At 45.5% G+C, this 19828-nt stretch overlaps 1 protein-coding gene across 1 annotated transcript in view; it reads right to left on the bottom strand.

The window, feature by feature from the left end:
- Positions 1-19828, bottom strand: part of MKS1 (MKS transition zone complex subunit 1) — a 92328-nt gene that overhangs the window by 3439 nt on the left and 69061 nt on the right. Inside the window, exon 17 of the mRNA XM_073616582.1 lies at positions 17135-17232. Within this exon, the coding sequence (XP_073472683.1) occupies positions 17135-17232 (98 nt within the window). The remainder of the gene's footprint in view (positions 1-17134; positions 17233-19828) is intronic.

The raw sequence follows: 19828 nt of genomic DNA, 5'->3' as shown, positions 1-19828 counted from the left end.
GACGTCGGGGTGAAGGGACCATTCTCCCGGAAACAATTGTTGGCGACTCAAGTAGTCTGCCTGCCAATTCTCTATTCCTGGAATGAAAATTTCTGATAGGCAAGGAATGTTGTTTTCTGCCCAAGATAGAATATGTTTCACCTCTCTCTGGGCTGCATGACTTCTCATGCCCCCTTGGTGATTGATATAGGCCACTGCTGTGGCATTGTCAGATTGGATCCTGACAGGACAATTCCAAAGTCTCAGCGTCCAGGCCTCTAGGGCCAGGCGTACTGCCCGAATCTCTAGAATATTGATGTGCAAGGTCCTCTCTGATTTGGACCATTTCCCTTGGACAGACGCTTCTTCCAGGACTGCTCCCCAGCCCAGAAGGCTGGCATCTGTTGTTACCACCTTCCAGGTGACTGGTAGAAAGGTTTTCCTTTTTGAAGATTCCTGGATATCAACAACCAATTGAGGCTCTGACGCACTTCGGGGGATAAACGCATTGGGAAATCCAGAGCTTGGACCTTCTTGTTCCAAGTTGTCAGAATATTGTTTTGCAGCAGTCTTGAATGAAACTGCGCATAAGAAACGGCCTCGAAAGAAGCCACCATCTTTCCCAATAACTTCATGCAAAGTCGAATAGAAGGACTCTTCTTTGTTTTAACCAACTGAATCAGTTCCTTTATGGAACCGATCCTTTCCTGGGGCAAAAACACCTTCTTCAGAACTGTAACTATGATCAGCCCCAAGTACTGCAATTTCCTTGATGGTTTTAAGGAGGATTTCTCTAGGCTGAGAATCCAACCTAGGTATTCTAGGTAGCTGACTGCGGTGACCAAACTTTGGTTTAAGCAGGTTACCGACTGATCTATCAAGAGTAGATCGTCTAAGTAGGCTAGTATCGTTATACTTTGAGCCCTTAACCTGGCTAAAGGAGGAGCCAGGATCTTTGTAAACACTTGAGGTGCAGTAGCTAGACCGAAAGGCAGAGCTACAAACTGAAAATGAAGATTTTCTACCTCGAAGCATAGAAATTTCTGGTGAGCGGGGAAAATTGGCACATGGAGACAAGCATCCTTGATGTCGATTGACGCCAGAAATTCTCCCCCTTGTAGGATGGAGACTACTAATCAGATTGACTCCATGCGAAAGGAACGGATATTCAAAAACTGGTTTTGATCTTTGAGGTCTAAAACGGGTCTGACATCCCCGTTTGGTTTTGGAACCGTGAAAAGGTTTGAATAAAACCCCAATCCTTGTTCTTCCAAGGGGACCACTGATATCACTCTTTGAGACAAGAGATGATCCAAAGCTAGAAAGAGAGATTTCTTTTTCACTGAATCTCTGGGAACGTTTGATTTGAGAAAATGAGGAGACGGGAATTCTCGGAACTCTAGTTTGTAACCTAGAGAAATTGAGGAAGCCACCCATCTGTCTTGACATTATTCCTGCCAGACCCTTGAAAACCGTAGAAGCCTTCCCCCCTCACGAGCAAGCGGGGGTGCCCCTTCATAAGGAGGCTTTAGTATTTTGTTTTGTGGGTTTCCTCCCCCAGGTCATCTTTTGGCCCTGGGACTGACCCTGAGGTTTACCTCTTGAACCTAACGGTGGAGGCCTTCGTGACTGCATGGAGGCTGATGCCCCTGGCACTGGAGAAGCACGTTTAAAAGAAAAATGCTTAAACTTCTTAACCGGTAAAAGGGAACTTTTCCGATTAGAAATTCTTTGGATATACTTATCCAGATCGTCTCCAAATAACCTCTCACCATGAAATGGGAAACTGGCCAAGAGCTTATTGCATGGCGTTTTGGCTGACCAATTTTTCAACCATAGGATTCTATGCACACGTACCAGTCCTAGCATGAGCCGTGAGGCCTGGAGAATAGAATCTTTCATAGCGTCTACTGTAAAACACAACGCTTCTGATATACTGGCCAAATCCTGGGCCTGCTGATCAGGAATAACCTTGAGTACCTCTATAAACCAGTCCTTTAAGCACTGAGATACTCCAATCGCTGCCAGCGCGGGCTGAACGACTGAACCTGCGAGTGAAATTATAGTTTTTAAAAAGGAATTCCAACTTCTTATCTGTTGGATCCTTTAGCATATGAGCATTGTCTACTGGACAAGTCAGGTTTTTGTTTACAGTGGATATAGCAGCTTCAATTACTGGAATTCCCCATTTCTTATAGAACTCTTCCTCCATAGGATAAAGTATTGAAAACTTTTTGGAGGGAAAAACTGTTTATCTGGGTGCTCCCACTCAGAATACATTAGCTTTCTTAGCCATAAATGGATAGGAAAGGCATGAACAGATTGGGGAGGCTTTAGCGAACCTGAACCAGAGGTGGGCTCATCGACTGACTGCGTTACTGGCAGTAAAAATGTGGAGCGGACCAATTCAGTGAGAGATTATACCAACAATCTTTCCTGCGAACCTGATCCTTCCATATTAGGTTCTTCAGAAGAGAAGACATCAGCCTCTTCCTGGTCCTTTGAGAGAAATTTGTCATCTCTCACCCCTTGTTCCTCAGCATGAGGGTCCTGAGCAATGGACGGGGATCTGCTACGCTAAGTCCCACTCTGAGATACGATTAAAGCATCAATTATTGCTCCAAAACTTAAAATGGTTGAAGAAAAAACCTCCTTAGTAATATACACAGGGGATGCAGTGTTAAGAGCAGCTGCAACACTTGCTCCTCCTGATGGCTCACTCTGACCAGCCATATTACTCTCAGGGGAGGACGCCATGTTTTCTGAGATGGTTCTAGGCTGCCGTGTGACTATAGTCCTTCTAAAGCCCTTTTTTGAGGTGTTTTTAACCCCCCTTCTGACCACAGCCTGATGCACAAAGCAGAGGCACTACCAGAAGGAATGCATCCACTGCTTGACCAATAGTCCAGCTCTGCTGCTGCTATTAATGCTCAGCCTGATGCAGTAGTAAATGTGTCAAAAGGAATGCCTGTGTTACCAAAAATCTCTTGCACGCCACCTTTGCTCGTGTGTCCCTCCGCAGCTTGCAACAGCAACAATGGTGCTTTTTAAAACACACCTTCCCGCGCTGGGCGTTGGAGGACGCCAACGCCGTGCTAAGCCCCGCCCCCCGTCGTCTACGGCCCTTCCTCTTTCTTTTTAAAAAAGAGTTATTCCCGCGCGAGCGCGGGCTCCGATCCTATGGGATGAGCAGGGAGAGAGGCAGTAATGGCGATGGGGGGGGGCCTGGAAGCCGCCCAGTGGCGTGCCATTCGTGCTTTTTTTTTTTAAAGCTCTCCTTCCCCAAGAAGAGGGGAAGAAAAAACAGCACAGGGGGCATCTGGTGGGGAGGTAAAACCCCCCCAGACTTACCGGAGGTCTGCTGCCAGCCGGAGGAAGAGAAAACTGCTGTTTCCTGGACACATTGTGAGCTCTCTGAGAAGCAAGAGACGGTAAGTGCTCTATACAGCCCCCAGTGGTGACACATAGGCATGACAACATTTACTAAATTAACCACTTAAGGACCGCCTCACGCCGATGTACGTCGGCAAGGCGGCACTGGCAGGCAAAATCAGGTACATATACGTGATTTGCCTCCCGCGGGTGGGGGGTCCGATCGGACCCCCCACCGGTGCCCAAGGCGGTCCTGTTTTGTCCCCCGGCGATCGGAGGTGAGGGGGAGGCCATCCGTTCGTGGCCCCCCCCTCGCGATCGCCGCCGGCCAATCAGATCACTTCCTTTGCTGCTGTATGCTAAACAGCAGCAAAGGAAATGATGTCATCTCTCCTCGGCTCGGTATTTTCCATTGCAGCGCCGAGGAGAGAAGACTTCACTGTGAGTGCACAACACTACACACACAGTAGAACATGCCAGGCACACAAAACACCCCGATCCCCCCCAATCACCCCCCTCTCCCTGTCACAAACTGACACCAGCAGTTAGTTTTTTTTTTCTGATTACAGCATTGGTGTCAGTTTGTGACAGTTACAGTGTTGGGACAGTTAGTATTAGCCCCCTTTAGGTCTAGGATACCCCCCTAATAAAGTTTTAACCCCTTGATCACCCCCTGTCGCCAGTGTCACTAAGCGATCATTTTTCTGATCGCTGTATTAGTGTCGCTGGTGACGCTAGTTAGTGAGGTAAATATTTAGGTTCGCCGTCAGCGTTTTATAGCGACAGGGACCCCCATATACTACCTAATAAATGTTTTAACCCCTTGATTGCCCCCTAGTTAACCCTTTCACCACTGATCACGTATAACCGTTACGGGTGATGCTGGTTAGTTCGTTTATTTTTTATAGTGTCAGGGAACCCGCCGTTTATTACCGAATAAAGGTTTAGCCCCCCGATCGCCCGGCGGTGATATGCGTCGCCCCAGGCAGCGTCAGATTAGCGCCAGTACCGCTAACACCCACGCACGCGGCATACGCCTCCCTTAGTGGTATAGTATCTGAACGGATCAATATCTGATCCGATCAGATCTATACTAGCGTCCCCAGCAGTTTAGGGTTCCCACAAAACGCAGTGTTAGCGGGATCAGCCCAGATACCTGCTAGCACCTGCGTTTTGTCCCTCCGCCCGGCCCAGCCCAAGTGCAGTATCGATCGATCACTGTCACTTACAAGGCACTAAACGCATAACTGCAGCGTTCGCAGAGTCAGGCCTGATCCCTGCGATCGCTAACAGTTTTTTTGGTAGCATTTTGGTGAACTAGCAAGCACCAGCCCCAGGCAGCGTCAGGTTAGCGCCAGTACCGCTAACACCCACGCACGTACCGTACACCTCCCTTAGTGCTATAGTATCTGAACGGATCAATATCTGGTCCGATCAGATCTATACTAGCGTCCCCAGCAGCTTAGGGTTCCCAAAAACGCAGTGTTAGCGGGATCAGCCCAGATACCTGCTAGCACCTGCGTTTTGCCCCTCCGCCCGGCCCAGCCCAGCCCACCCAAGTGCAGTATCGATCGATCACTGTCACTTACAAAACACTAAACACATAACTGCAGCGTTCGCAGAGTCAGGCCTGATCCCTGCGATCGCTAACAGTTTTTTTGTAAGCTTTTTATTGAACTGGCAAGCACCAGCGGCCTAGTACACCCCGGTCGTAGTCAAACCAGCACTGCAGTAACACTTGGTGACGTGGCGAGTCCCCTAAGTGCAGTTCAAGCTGGTGAGGTGGCAAGCACAAGTAGTGTCCCGCTGCCACCAAAAAGACAAACACAGGCCCGTCGTGCCCATAATGCCCTTCCTGCTGCATTCGCCAATCCTACTAATTGGGAACCCACCACTTCTGCAGCGCCCGTACTTCCCCCATTCACATCCCCAACCAAATGCAGTCGGCTGCATGAGAGGCATTTTTATGTCCTCCCGAGTACCCCTACCCAACGAACCCCCCCAAAAAAGATGTTGTGTCTGCAGCAAGCGCGGATATAGGCGTGACACCCACTATTTTTGTCCCTCCTGTCCTGACAATCCTGGTCTTTGCATTGGTGAATGTTTTGAACGCTACCATGCACTAGTTGAGTATTAGCGTAGGGTACAGCACTGCACAGACTAGGCACACTTTTACAGGGTCTCCCAAGATGCCATCGCATTTTAAGAGACCCGAACCTGGAACCGGTTACAGTTATAAAAGTTAGTTACAAAAAAAGTGTAAAAAAAAAAAAAATATATATAAAATAAAAAAAAATTGTTGTCGTTTTATTGTTCTCTCTCTCTCTATTCTCTCTCTCTATTGTTCTGCTCTTTTTTACTGTATTACGTTTACTGTGCTTTATTGTTAACCATTTTTTTGTCTTCAGGTACGCCATTCACGACTTTGAGTGGTTATACCAGAATGATGCCTGCAGGTTTAGGTATCATCTTGGTATCATTCTTTTCAGCCAGCGGTCGGCTTTCATGTAAAAGCAATCCTAGCGGCTAATTAGCCTCTAGACTGCCTTTACAAGCCGTGGGAGGGAATGCCCCCCCCCCACCCCACCGTCTTCCGTGTTTTTCTCTGGCTCTCCTGTCTCAACAGGGAACCTGAGAATGCAGCCGGTGATTCAGCCAGCTGACCATAGAGCTGATCAGAGACCAGAGTGGCTCCAAACATCTCTATGGCCTAAGAAACCGGAAGCTACGAGCATTTTATGACTTAGATTTCGCCGGATGTAAATAGCGCCATTGGGAAATTGGGGAAGCATTTTATCACACCGATCTTGGTGTGGTCAGATGCTTTGAGGGCAGAGGAGAGATCTAGGGTCTAATAGACCCCAATTTTTTCAAAAAAGAGTACCTGTCACTACCTATTGCTATCATAGGGGATATTTACATTCCCCGAGAACAATAAAAATGATTAAAAAAAAAAAAAAATGAAAGAAACAGTTTAAAAATAAGATAAAAAAGCAAAAAAATAATAAAGAAAGAAAAAAAAAAAAAGCACCCCTGTCGCCCCCTGCTCTTGCGCTAAGGCGAACGCAAGCGGCGGTCTGTCGTCAAACGTAAACAGCAATTGCACCATGCATGTGAGGTATCACCGCGAAGGTCAGATCGAGGGCAGTAATTTTAGCAGTAGACCTCCTCTGTAAATCTAAAGTGGTAACCTGTAAAGGCTTTTAAAAATGTATTTATTTTGTTGCCACTGCACGTTTGTGCGCAATTGTAAAGCATGTCATGTTTGGTATCCATGTACTCGGCCTAAGATCATCTTTTTTATTTCATCAAACATTTGGGCAATATAGTGTGTTTTAGTGCATTAAAATTTAAAAAAGTGTGTTTTTTCCCCAAAAAATGCGTTTGAAAAATCGCTGCGCAAATACTGTGTGAAAAAAAAAAATGAAACACCCACCATTTTAATCTGTAGGGCATTTGCTTTAAAAAAATATATAATGTTTGGGGGTTCAAAGTAATTTTCTTGCAAAAAAAAATAACTTTTTCATGTAATCAAAAAGTGTCAGAAAGGGCTTTGTCTTCAAGTGGTTAGAAGAGTGGGTGATGTGTGACATAAGCTTCTAAATGTTGTGGATAAAATGCCAGGACAGTTCAAAACCCCCCCAAATGACCCCATTTTGGAAAGTAGACACCCCAAGCTATTTGCTGAGAGGCATGTCGAGTCCATGGAATATTTTATATTGCGACACAAGTTGCGGGAAAGAGACAAATTTTTTTTTTTTTGCACAAAGTTGTCACTAAATGATATATTGCTCAAACATGCCATGGGAATATGTGAAATTACACCCCAAAATACATTCTGCTGCTTCTCCTGAGTACGGGGATACCACATGTGTGAGACTTTTTGGGAGCCTAGCCGCGTACGGGACCCCGAAAACCAAGCACCGCCTTCAGGCCTTCTAAGGGCGTGAATTTTTGATTTCACTCTTCACTGCCTATCACAGTTTCGGAGGCCATGGAATGCCCCGGTGGCACAAACCCCCCCCCAAATGACCCCATTTTGGAAAGTAGACACCCCAAGCTATTTGCTGAGAGGTATAGTGAGTATTTTGCAGACCTCACTTTTTGTCACAAAGTTTTGAAATTTGAAAAAAGAAAAAAAAAAAAATGTTTTTTCTTGTCTTTCTTCATTTTCAAAAACAAATGAGAGCTGCAAAATACTCACCATGCCTCTCAGCAAATAGCTTGGGGTGTCTACTTTCCAAAATGGGGTAATTTGGGGGGGTTTTGTGCCACCTGGGCATTCCATGGCCTCCGAAACGGTGATAAGCAGTGAAGAGTAAAATCAAAAATTCACGCCCTTAAAAACGCTGAAGGCGGTGATTGGTTTTCGGGGCCCCGTACGCGGCTAGGCTCCCAAAAAGTCCCACACATGTGGTATCACCATACTCAGGAGAAGCAGCTAAATGTATTTTGGGGTGCAATTCCACATATGCCCATGGCCTGTGTGAGCAATATATCATTTAGTGACAACTTTGTGCAAAAAAAAAAAAAAATGTGTCACTTTCCCGCAACTTGTGTCAAAATATAGAATATTCCATGGACTCAATATGCCTCTCAGCAAATAGCTTGGGGTGTCTACTTTCCAAAATGGGGTCATTTGGGGGGGTTTTGTGCCACCTGGGCATTCCATGGCCTCCGAAACGGTGATAAGCAGTGAAGAGTGAAATCAAAAATTTACACCCTTAGAAATCCTGAAGGCGGTGATTGGTTTTCGGGGTCCCGTACGCGGCTAGGCTCCCAAAAAGTCCCACACATGTGGTATCCCCGTACTCAGGAGAAGCAGCTGAATGTATTTTGGGGTGCAATTCCACATAGGCCCATGGCCTGTGTGAGCAATATAGCATTTAGTGACAACTTTTGGTAAATATTTTTTTTTTTTTTTTGTCATTATTCAATCACTTGGGACAAAAAAAATAAATATTCAATGGGTTCAACATGCCTCTCAGCAATTTCCTTGGGGTGTCAACTTTCCAAAATGGGGTCATTTGGGGGGGTTTTGTACTGCCCTGCCATTTTAGCACCTCAAGAAATGACATAGGCAGTCATAAACTAAAAGCTGTGTAAATTCCAGAAAATGTACCCTAGTTTGTAGACGCTATAACTTTTGCGCAAACCAATAAATATACGCTTATTGACATTTTTTTTACCAAAGACATGTGGCCGAATACATTTTGGCCTAAATGTATGACTAAAATTGAGTTTATTGGATTTTTTTTTATAACAAAAAGTAGAAAATATCATTTTTTTTCAAAATTTTCGGTCTTTTTCCGTTTATAGCGCAAAAAATAAAAACCGCAGAGGTGATAAAATACCATCAAAAGAAAGCTCTATTTGTGGGAAGAAAAGGACGCAAATTTCGTTTGGGTACAGCATTGCATGACCGCGCAATTAGCAGTTAAAGCGACGCAGTGCCAAATTGGAAAAAGACCTCTGGTCCTTAGGCAGCATAATGGTCCGGGGCTCAAGTGGTTAAAGGAGACATTCATAAGAAAAATCTTTAAAAATGTTTTACAAGACTCCACTTACCTTTCCCGCCGCAGGATTTTCTGTGGTAAACCAACAGACCCAATCTTCACCCTTCACGGTGGGTTCTGTTAAACCTTCAGGAGCTGGGGATCCTCGAGGAAACCCACAATCCTGGACCTGTAATAGCACCACCGCCAGTAAAACTTTATGGCCTTAATACCAAAAAGTACTGGATCCCGGGGTCCAGCTCTCTAAAAGAGAAGCGTTACAGACAAGAACTTGTTTCTTCGGATATGAGGCCCGGGTACCATTCAATTCGGCCAAAAAGACATTTTGAATGGATCCGGCTGCATGGCTAGCCCCAGCAAGGATTGCTTCAGTGGAGCTCAGCACAGCACATCTTTACTCGTGATTAACACCTTAGACACTATCGAAAAAACTGAGGTACTCCCAGTAGTGGGAGGGGTTATATAGGGAGTGCACTTTTTGTCTTAGGGCATGCCAGTGTCAATCACCTGAAGGTGGCCTATAGCCCACATAGTAACTACTATGGCTCTGTGTCCCGTGATGTACGATAAGAAAAGCCTTTTTGGGTGCAGGTTAAACATTGACCCTAGGGTTCTTTCGGGAGTAGATTGCTCAGATTCCTCCATTAAGAGGGAGGGGGGAGGAGAGAGCACTGTGTCAAACACTAGTTCGCTGGTTGCCCCAGGAGATTTGACCCCTTCTAATCCCACCAGTGCGCCACTGGCCTCACAAAGGAAATGTTTTCAGGCCCCTTTAATTGACTCGTAGTCCCACACAAGAAAAGCTCTGCTGCGACCTGTAGTCTCAAAGTGGAAAACACTCATCTGCAGCCTGTAGTCCCACAGATACAGCACTTGTTCTACTGTCACTCATAGTCCCACTAAGGGACATTATTCTGTGACTTGAAGCCCCACAGAGAGCCTACACCACCAGCATACATGAAATCCAAGATAGCAGCCACCAGTATGCACCACCCCACTTGTGACATAGCCAGGTCATACTGCGCATGCGGCCCAGCAAGACTGGAATGAATGCAGGGGACAGAGAGGAGCGCTCCACCTCTTGCATTTTTGGCACCCTGAGCCTCTTGGACCGCACCTAAACACCACTACTCCTATGTAATGGTCAGGGTGGCCATTACAGTGAACGTTCAAAACAAAAAGAGGTGAAAGACCACAATTAACATTTTTCTCTTGTCCTTCCTAAGGGAGACCAGATAGAAAGGAATAGGGTACAAGCAGGGCTACTGCTAGGGCCACTCACGCATTCCATACCGCAGAACCCCCCATGGGAGCCTAATATATGGGGATGGTTATGCCTTGGGGGTAAGGTGTCCTAACGCCTGAAGGTGACAGCATATCATAATAGAGATGAAGATACCCTGTGTCCTGGGATGTACAATAAAGAAATTGCAATTTACAAATAACATATTAAAAAGCGCTTAGCATGATTAAAATAATGCTACCTTAGATAACTTCCAGTTCTAATGCCGCGTACACACAAGCGGACTTTCCGGCATACTTGGTCCGGCGGACCAGAGTCTGCCGGCCAATCCAACCGTGTGTAGGCTCCGGCGGACTTTTTCCCAAAAGCCCGCCGGACCTAGATTTGAAACAAGTTTTAAATCTTTCTGTCGGACTCAGTTTCTGGCAGAAAGTCCGCTCGTCTGTGTGCTGGTCCGACGGAAAGCCCGCTCATGTGTATGCTGGTCCAACGGACCAGATACGACGCGAGGGCCGGGTATTGCATTTCGCGCTCGCTGCAATAGGAAAAACAAATGTTCCTATTGTGGCGAGCGCGGGGCATACCAGGCCCTTAAGTCTGGTATGGATTTTAAAGGGAAGCCCCCCTACGCCAAAAAAACGGCGTGGGGTCCCCCCTAAAATCCATACCAGACCCCGATCCGAGCACGCAGCCCAGCCCGGAAAGGGGGTGGGGACGAGCGAGCGCGCCCCCCCCCCCCGAACCGTACCAGGCCGCATGCCCTCAACATGGGGGGAGGTGCCTTGGGGGAGGGGGGGGCCTGCGGGGCCCCCCCACCCCAAAGCACCTTGTCCCCATGTTGATGAGGACAAGGGCCTCTTCCCGACAACCCTGGCTGTTGGTTGTCGGGGTCTGCAGGCGGGGGGCTTATCGGAATCCGGGAGCCCCCTATAATAAGAGGGCCCCCAGATCCCGGCCCCCCACCCTATGTGAATGAGTATGGGGAACATGGTACCCCTACCCATTCACCTAGGGAAAAAGTGTCAATAAAACACACTACACAGGTTTTTAAAATAATTTATTAAACAGCTCTGGGGGGGTCTTCCGCCGCCTTCGGGGGTCTTCTTCCGGCTTCGGGGGTCCCTCCGGTTCCTCTTCTCCCGGTGTTCCAGTTCTTCGGCCGGCTCCTCCGCTGTCTTCAGGCCGCTCTCTTGCCAGCGGAGGTACGGACTTCTGGGCTTCTTCCCTCTTCTCTTATTATAGGGGGCTCCCGGATTCCGATAAGCCCCCCGCCCACAGACCCCGACAACCAACAGCCAGGGTTGTCGGGAAGAGGCCCTTGTCCTCATCAATATGGGGACAAGGTGCTTTCCCCCAAGGCACCCCCCCATGTTGAGGGCATGCGGCCTGGTACGGTTCAGGAGGGAGGGCCGCTCGCTCGTCCCCACCTTCTTTCCTGACCGGCCGGGCTGCGTGCTCGGATCGGGGTCTGGTATGGATTTTAGGGGGGACCCCACGCCGTTTTTTCGGCGTAGGGGGGCTTCCCTTTAAAATCCATACCAGATCTAAGGGCCTGGTATGACCCGCGGCGGGGCTCGCAAGGTGTCAATCTCGCCGATAAAAGCGGCAAGATTGACTTCCTTTTCTAGTCCCGTCGCACCTGAGTTACGTTCAAAATGAACGGACTTGTCCATGTGTGGGCAAGTCCATTCATTCTGAAAGTCCGCCGTAACTCCGGCGAAAGCCCGTCGGAAAGACGGGCGGACTTAGCCCGCCGGAAAGTCCGGTCGTGTGTGGGCAAGTCCGTCCGTTTTAAAGTCCAGTGCACCTGGCGAGTCCGCCGAGCAAAGTCTGCCGTAAAGTCCGCTCGTGTGTACGCGGCATAATGCAAGGTCAGCACTGCATGGGAAGGGAAGATACGTGTAGGCAGAGTCACTCGTTGCTTATTTGCGAAACATGTCCAGCTACAGCAGGCTGCTTTGACCAAGCTCCAAGCAACTGGTTGCCGCTATAATGCTATTATGGGATTGGTTTAGTTTACATGCTTATACTAGAAGCCTGATCTGTATATGTATTTTAATTCATGCTTTTATGAATGTTTTTCATGGATTATGTAGTTTAATAAAATCATTTATTTTAAATCACTGGATTCCTATAAAGTCCATGTTGTCATGTAGTTCCTTTTGTGTCTGCCTATACACCGATGCCCCCTGCCCCAGCACCAGAACCATGAGATGCCCAAAAGGTAAGTATTACAGCCCTCTTCTAAACTATTTACATTGAACAGCTGTGGTGGGGCTGGTTAAGGTTTTTAAAATAGCTTTACTATGTATGAGGTCTCAGCAAACTTGGCTGACTTTGCAATGCCACCAGCTACAGGCCTCATGTTGGCTTCACTTGATATGCTCCAATCGCAATTCCTTTCTATAGAAGCATTTTCTTAAACCAGATTATGTAATAAAAAACAAGTAACCAGTGAAGCATTTGCGTCACGTTACCGTCTGCATACCTTCGAACAGCCCCGCGTTCCACGGGACTGGCTTGAAATGTTAGTAAAGTCCCAGTGTCCCACAAATCCAGGCTGTGCCCTGCTCCCAATTGCACCCCAAAGCAAACAAGGTGTGTGGGTGCCGGTACATATTACTCAGGCAGTGGCATGGACACTGAGCAGTACCAGAAGCAGCTGCTGTAGGAAGCCACTAGTACCCCTGAGAGGACAGGACTCTGAGAGCTCCAGATGGATGGGAGACAACAGACCCTGCTGCTTCATCAACATTTATGAAAGCTGAAGTAGTTGTTGTGAGATCTTTGTTTGGGGTGGTATGTTAGAGTGGGCGTGTGTGTTAGTGTATATAAGTGTGTTTTGGCTTTTATGTGTTTCAGGGTGTATGTGTGTGTCAGTACATATGTGATTAGTGTGTATGCATACCTCCCAACAGTCCCAGATTCTGTGGGACTCTAGTGGAATTTTTAACAAAGTCCCACTCACAACCTGACCCTTGGAATGTTTTGAATGGGGAAGTGAAACATTGCAAAGAGTGGAGGAAAAGTCAGAAGCACAAGTCTCACTGCAGAGGTGTGGAACTACAAAAACAATATGCTTTTAACCCTTACAGCAATCATGGAGCAACTTTATACCTGGTATACCTCGGTTTTACTAGGTAAAGATGCTGAACAATTGTGCTAAGTGCTAAAGAAACTCTGCCACTGAAAGTCATTGCCTGTGCAGAAAGTTTGAACAGACTTAGTACCGGATGGGGATCTATTTAAAATAACAGCACATGTTCTTATTTTGCTGCAGACGGGCACAGCGCTAGATCAAGGGAGGGCTCAGGTAAGTATTAGGGGGGGGCAAGGTGGTGGTATTAAGATAAAAATATGTTCTGCCTTTACAACTACTTTAACTTAAAGCCCAACTCCAGGAAAAGTAAAAATCTTGCCTTGATTGGGTCTGTGCTCACTTTGCAAGGGTTAAATGCTAATTTCTACCCGGGACAGAAAAAGCAGTTTTATTTACCTGATCCTCTGCTCCCTCAGCAGACACCACTTATGCTCTGCCAATGGATCTGTCCCTCGGCATCCTCATGTCCAACGAAGGGCAATGGGCCCTACATTGGTCTTGATGACACCAGGGGCATCCAACTGTCAGGGAGAACCAGCTTCGAGAGTGGACGATTAGGTAAGTCCTGGTCCCCCTACACATAAACTTGCAGCTTAGATGCAGGCCTACTGCAAAGGAAGACTTGTAGTTTTTCCTGAGATCAGCTTTAATATACAGCATATATGCAGTCCATATATGAGTATTTCAAATATTACTCCAATCTATATAGTCCACTCTGGTTAGACAGATACACTATTTGTTATTGTAAAAGTGATCCATAATTCTTGGGAACACAGTGCAGAGATTGTGTAGACTTGTTAACTTGAATATTAGTGATGTGTTCTGTACAGTTATATGCTCTGTAGCTGAAATTTGGAACCTGACTAAAGTTTTAAATCTACAGTGTGTCTGAGCAACAGAATACCCCCAGCTGGCCTGCATTCTGTAGTGTTAGTTCTCAGGGTATAAGTACTGTACAGTACTTATGGAGTTTTTGTGAATACAGGCACTGTTATGCCACGTACACACGATCGCACATTCCGACAACAAAATCCATGTTTTTTTTCCGATGTATGTTGGCTCAAAATTGTCTTGCATACACACGGTCACACAAAGTTGGTTGGAAATTGCAAACGCCAACGTGGTGACGTACAACACATACAACAAGCCGAGAAAAATGAAGTTCAATAGCCAGTGTGGAATTGTGTACACAAGATCGGAATTTACGGGAACGGATTTTGTTGTCGGAAAATTTGAGATTCAGATCTCAAATTTTGTGCGACGGAAATTCCGATGGAAAATGTCCGATGGAGCCTATAAACAGGTCGAAATTTCCGACAAAAAACTCCCATCGAACATTTTCCGTTGGAAAATCCGACCGTGTGTACGAGGCATAACAGTGTATACAATATGTAGGCTCAGACTCTATTCAATCTCGCTCCCTTAAGTTACACCCAAATTTCAGCGCAATTTAGTTATGTCCATTTTAATAACAGAGTGCCGCATGTCTTCTCCATCCCCAAGTGTCACTCATTCTAAAGTTCTAAAGTTGGAAGGTATGAGTCTGTCATATAAGATAAGAACCAAACAACAAAAAACAATCTCCTGCACTCAGGCCCTTAATCCATATGTAGGTGGTGTGGCCAACCCTTTAGATAAAGTGTGGAAAGTCAAAGGTCTTGCTGCCCTCCTGAGATCAATGGGTGTCCTTAAGGATGAAACACCCTCCTTTTGTAATTGAACCATCACCACTAAGAATCTGTTTAATAGGGTTTTAGGTTTCCCTTTGTCATACAAGTATACTATTTCTAACTTGTGTATGTATGGAAAGTAATAGTAGTAGTAGTAGAAGTAGTAGTAGTAGTAGAAGTAAATAGTTGCTAGGTGGGGTTACTACATGACAGATGTTGGGCTAGTTAGCAAGGGGGGTAACAATTCTGGATTTAGAACACTCTCTAGACTATGATTCGATAAATGTCTATAATCAATAGACCAATTATTATATTATACTATACTGTTATATTTTATATTATTTTATACGATTTTATAATAATCTCTTACACCTATGTTGTCAAATTTTCTATCAAACCACTTAATTATGATGCGGATCAAAGCGCAGCATGGGCCACTCCAGGGAGTGTGGGGTACATTAGCCCGCACATCTTGGACTGGCTTCTGACTTTGACTTTCGCAACAATCACTCATATGGATATGAAAATACGCACTTTGGCCCTAGGCTCGAATGTTTTTCTCAAGCCCTTTGTCCAGCCATTGTCCCTTTTTTTTTTTATATATGGAGCTTCTTGATGGTAATGCCGTTATGGTTAAATTGACCAAGAATAATACCTATAATGTCGGTTACTACTTTTTTAATATATTCTATTATTATACTTTATTTAATGTTTTTAGATGTAATAAGATATGGGTTCATGCATGCACATTATGCGATTGGGCTTATACAAACAAAGGAGCTACCAAGAATATTATCTACGTCGAGATATGTATGTACGTTGGCCTTGCATGCATATACACATTCCTTGTGTGTGTATGCATGTTGTTATGTATGTACCACTGGTCCCCACGGTATACCACTATTACAGTCAATTTAGGGGTTCGCATGTCTGTTGGGGTACCTACCTATGAGCCGCTCTATGCCCATCCCTTTATTCTGTTAGAGAAAGATCTCTTGTGAGATATATGAATGTCTATATGTGGATATATGTATGTACACATATGTTGTGTATGTGTTTGTATATATGTACGTGTCCCCCCCCTTTTTCTCTTTTTTCCCCCCTCTTTTTATTGTACCATGTCTGCATCTGTGTATTCATACATGTATATTTTTTTACAGTTTAGCCACCAATTAGTTTTCAATACTTTCTCGTTCTCTCTTTGGATTGGTGGTGAGATTTCTGGAAGCCCCATTTATTGTGGGGATGGCCGGTGTGTGTTCTAGGACATTTTGCCCTCTGTCCCCACCATTCTAGAGGAGAATGGCTGCGTTCCGTGGCCAGCACTGGGGCGATCGGCAGCTGTTGAGCCTCTGCAACGGTCCTGCTGCATGATCCTTTAGGCAGTGGGACCGTGCAGTGGGCCGCCATACCGATAGAGGGCGAGGGGTCACAGAAGCCAGATGGCTTGACGTTCTCTGAGCTCCTGTGCCGGAAATGACATCCGTCAGTACTTCCGGCGGGGCGGACTTGACGTCTGCCGCAACCGGAAGAGGCAGGTGGAACACAAATACACTCGAACTTCCTGGTTGAGGTGCAGCGTGCGTCCCACATGAATTAGATAGTGGAACGCACGCTGTACCTGTAGTATTCCACCACAACATTACAAATGAAGGCTCCAATTAAACGATGGAGGTGTCCCTGCTCTCACCCCCTAGCCTCCCTTCTCCAATAACACCCGCCCCAAAGAGTTCCTCCCCCCCCAGTATCCCCTCCATTCCATCCATTGCTAAGAAAGGTGGATCACACGACACAGGTAGATCTAACATCCTAAAAAGGGTAGGTGTATTTTTGGGAACGATTAATTGATGCCATAATGTGATATGTGAGGTATTGGGTCAGAAAACGAGAGATGCACTCTGATTCCAGTGCAGGAATTTAGCCCCCTTCCCTATGAGAATGGGACAAATCTGTATGGCTGGTAGTGCGATCTGGCATACGATATGGTTAGGTGGAGTGACGTGGTGGGTGCGGTAGGTTCTGGTGGGCGTCCGCCCAGACATGCGCATGGCTCTATATCTACTTCAGATGCACTATAGCCGAATGACGGCTACAGCACGGACCTGCTTTGCTGGAAGTACGTCCATTGATGTCCTCCTGTGCCTGAGCGGCCTGCGCGCCCCCTGTGGACTTCTCCTGTAAAGTTTGCTACACCAAAAATGGCCACTAGGTGGGTTAGTTTAACATATAAAAATGCAGGAACTGAAATACATACCAAGGACATTGAGAATAGAGCTTTGCTGACTAGAGCCTCCCAGGCGATCCAACACACTTTGCATTCTTTTCCTCAGAGAACTGCTGTCAAGGAAGGCCCTACGGATCAAAACATACATAAATGGAGAAAAGACAACTCAGGAAGGCCTTAAATGACAGCAGGGATGCACAAAACAAAGCATTTCTAAACAGAGAATATTTTCTGATTTATGTAAAATAGTTTTTTTTATTATTAACATTTATGTAAGGCCAGGTAAATGTTTCTGGTGATAAGCAGCACAGAAACAGTTTAATTGAAGGTGCCACATATTCAGGGCTATTCTTCTAAAGACAGCTGATTTCAAGTTTTTCAGTTTCAGTTTTTTACTCTTTCAGTAAATTTTAATTGAAATATTTCAGAATACAGATCATAACATGCAGAAACAGAACAGAACTGACAATATGCTATTGGCTGTTGGGGTTGTGGTAAACCTTTTTTTTTCCTAACAGTACATCAGGCTGCACAGCCAAGTTTCATAAATACAAGATAGAACTTCGGCAACACAGTTTGGGTCCTTTTTTTATACATAGATGTACATGATTTTAGCAGGCACACATAATTTTCATTTGAATATAGCTGGATACATTCCAGATTTAAAAAAATCAAAGCATTAAAATAAAATATGTGCAAAGTCTTGGGGCCCATTTACATCTTTATATTGCTACATGTCTGTTTTTTTAAATGTTTTGCAACGCAAGTTAACACACAACAGTACGTGTGGTAATCCACTGCAAAATGTAATCAGACCCTTATGCCGCGTACACACGATGGGAAATGTTCGATGGGAGCTTGTTGTCCAAAATTCCGACCGTGTGTAGGCTCCAGACATTTTCCGTCGTAATTTCCGACAAACAAAATTTGAGATCTGGATCTCAAATTTTGCGACAACAAAATCAGTTGTCGTAAATTCTGATCGTGTGTGCACAATTCGACGCACAAAGTTCCACGCATGCTCGGAATCAAGCAGAAGAGCCGCACTGGCTATTGAACTTAATTTTTTCTCGGCTCGTCGTATGTGTTGTATGTCACTGCGTTCTTGGCGATCGGAATTTCCGACCAACTTTGTGTGACCGTGTGTTTGCAAGACAAGTTTGAGCCAACATCCGTTGGAAAAAAAAACATGGATTTTGTTGTCGGAATTTGCAATCGTGTGTACGCGGCATTAGTTTGTTTTCTGTAAACAGACACCACAGCCTAAGTTAAAAAGCCTATTCTGTTAGTATGTTGCAGAGAAGGACCCTTGCTCTTTCTGGGAAATCCATTGTCTTGCTGCAGAGGTCTAACAAGCTGCCTGTTGAGTCAGATTTATAGCGTTGCAATCAGCAGAGCTAAGACTAAATTCACACTTGAACTCCTGGTGTTTAGCTTTTCTTATTGCAGAAGTTATCTGGGAAGTATAAACAACTTTCTTACTTCCTAGGTCATTTAGATGTTTCTGCTTAAAGCGGAACTCTATCCAAAAGGGGAAGCTCTGCTTATTTGCTTCCTCCCCACATCCGCTGCCACATTTGGCATCTTCCAGGGGGAGGGGGGGAGCGGATACCTGTCAACACCATGTACCCACTCTCACTTCAGTATAAGATCGCCGCATCATTGTGCGACGATCTATAAAACTTCTGGCCCCTCCTGCTGCCTTCTGGGAGATACAGGTCCCGGAAGACAGTGGGACCATTCAGAAAGCGCAGCGTGATTCTCGCATACGCAGTAGGAAACAGGCTGTGAAGCCGCAATGCTTCACTTCCTATTTCCCTTAGTGAAGATGCCGGCGCCTGTACCCGGAGTCGATAAGCAGATTCAGTTTGGGGTGCCGACAGGGCTGGCTCCCTGGACAAATAAGTGTCCTTATATTAGTTCAATCTCAATATACTGTATCAAGAAAAAAAAAAAAAAAGAGCAATACACAGATGTATATAAAGTGTGATAGAATCTATTACAGAGATCTTATAACTTCAAAAAGTAAAATACAATAATCATCTGTAGACGTACAGTATATAAAAGCATAATGTAACAGCCATCTGTTTTCGTGAAAACGATTAGGAGGTCAGCAAAGTATAATAGGGCACAAAATGAACATGAAGAACGTTTGACCTATAGGAGTCAATTTACTATGCAAAGATATGATGTAGGGAGCACTTAGTTGAAGAGCCTATGTTGATACTTCTTTTTATGCCAAGAGTAAAGAGACAGAAAAAAAAGGGTAGGTAGACCAACAGCACAGAATATGGTCTAGAATCCAGAAAGAGGAATTTGGTATACTCCGTTACGCTTCAGAGGAGATATTTAGGGGGCACCTGAGGCTCAAATTACAAATTCGGATGAATAGCGGAACACAGACCAAGAGGTCCAGGTTAGTGAAAACTGTTCTTCCCTATGAGCTTCCTGCACCAACAGCCGCTCAAGGTCTCTGATTGATTCAACTTCCATGGCCCACTCCCCTAGGGAAGGCATGTCGGTTAACTTCCAATGGCAAGGTATAACTCTTCTAGCTGCGAGTAAAAAATGTTGAATGATGTCTTTTTTAATGGATTTGAAGGATCCAGGAAGTATTGACAGGAAAGCAATTTCAGGTGAAGGTTGTACTGAGGTCGTCATCAATTTGCAGTAAAGGTTAAAGATATGTTGCCAGAAAGATCTGACGGGGGGGAGGAACCACAG

Source organism: Aquarana catesbeiana, linkage group LG02 (genome assembly GCF_042186555.1).
Source record: "Aquarana catesbeiana isolate 2022-GZ linkage group LG02, ASM4218655v1, whole genome shotgun sequence".
In the NCBI taxonomy this organism is placed as follows: domain Eukaryota; kingdom Metazoa; phylum Chordata; class Amphibia; order Anura; family Ranidae; genus Aquarana; species Aquarana catesbeiana.
The sequence above is the reverse complement of the archived record's forward strand: the minus strand, read 5'-3'. Positions and strand labels throughout refer to the sequence as shown.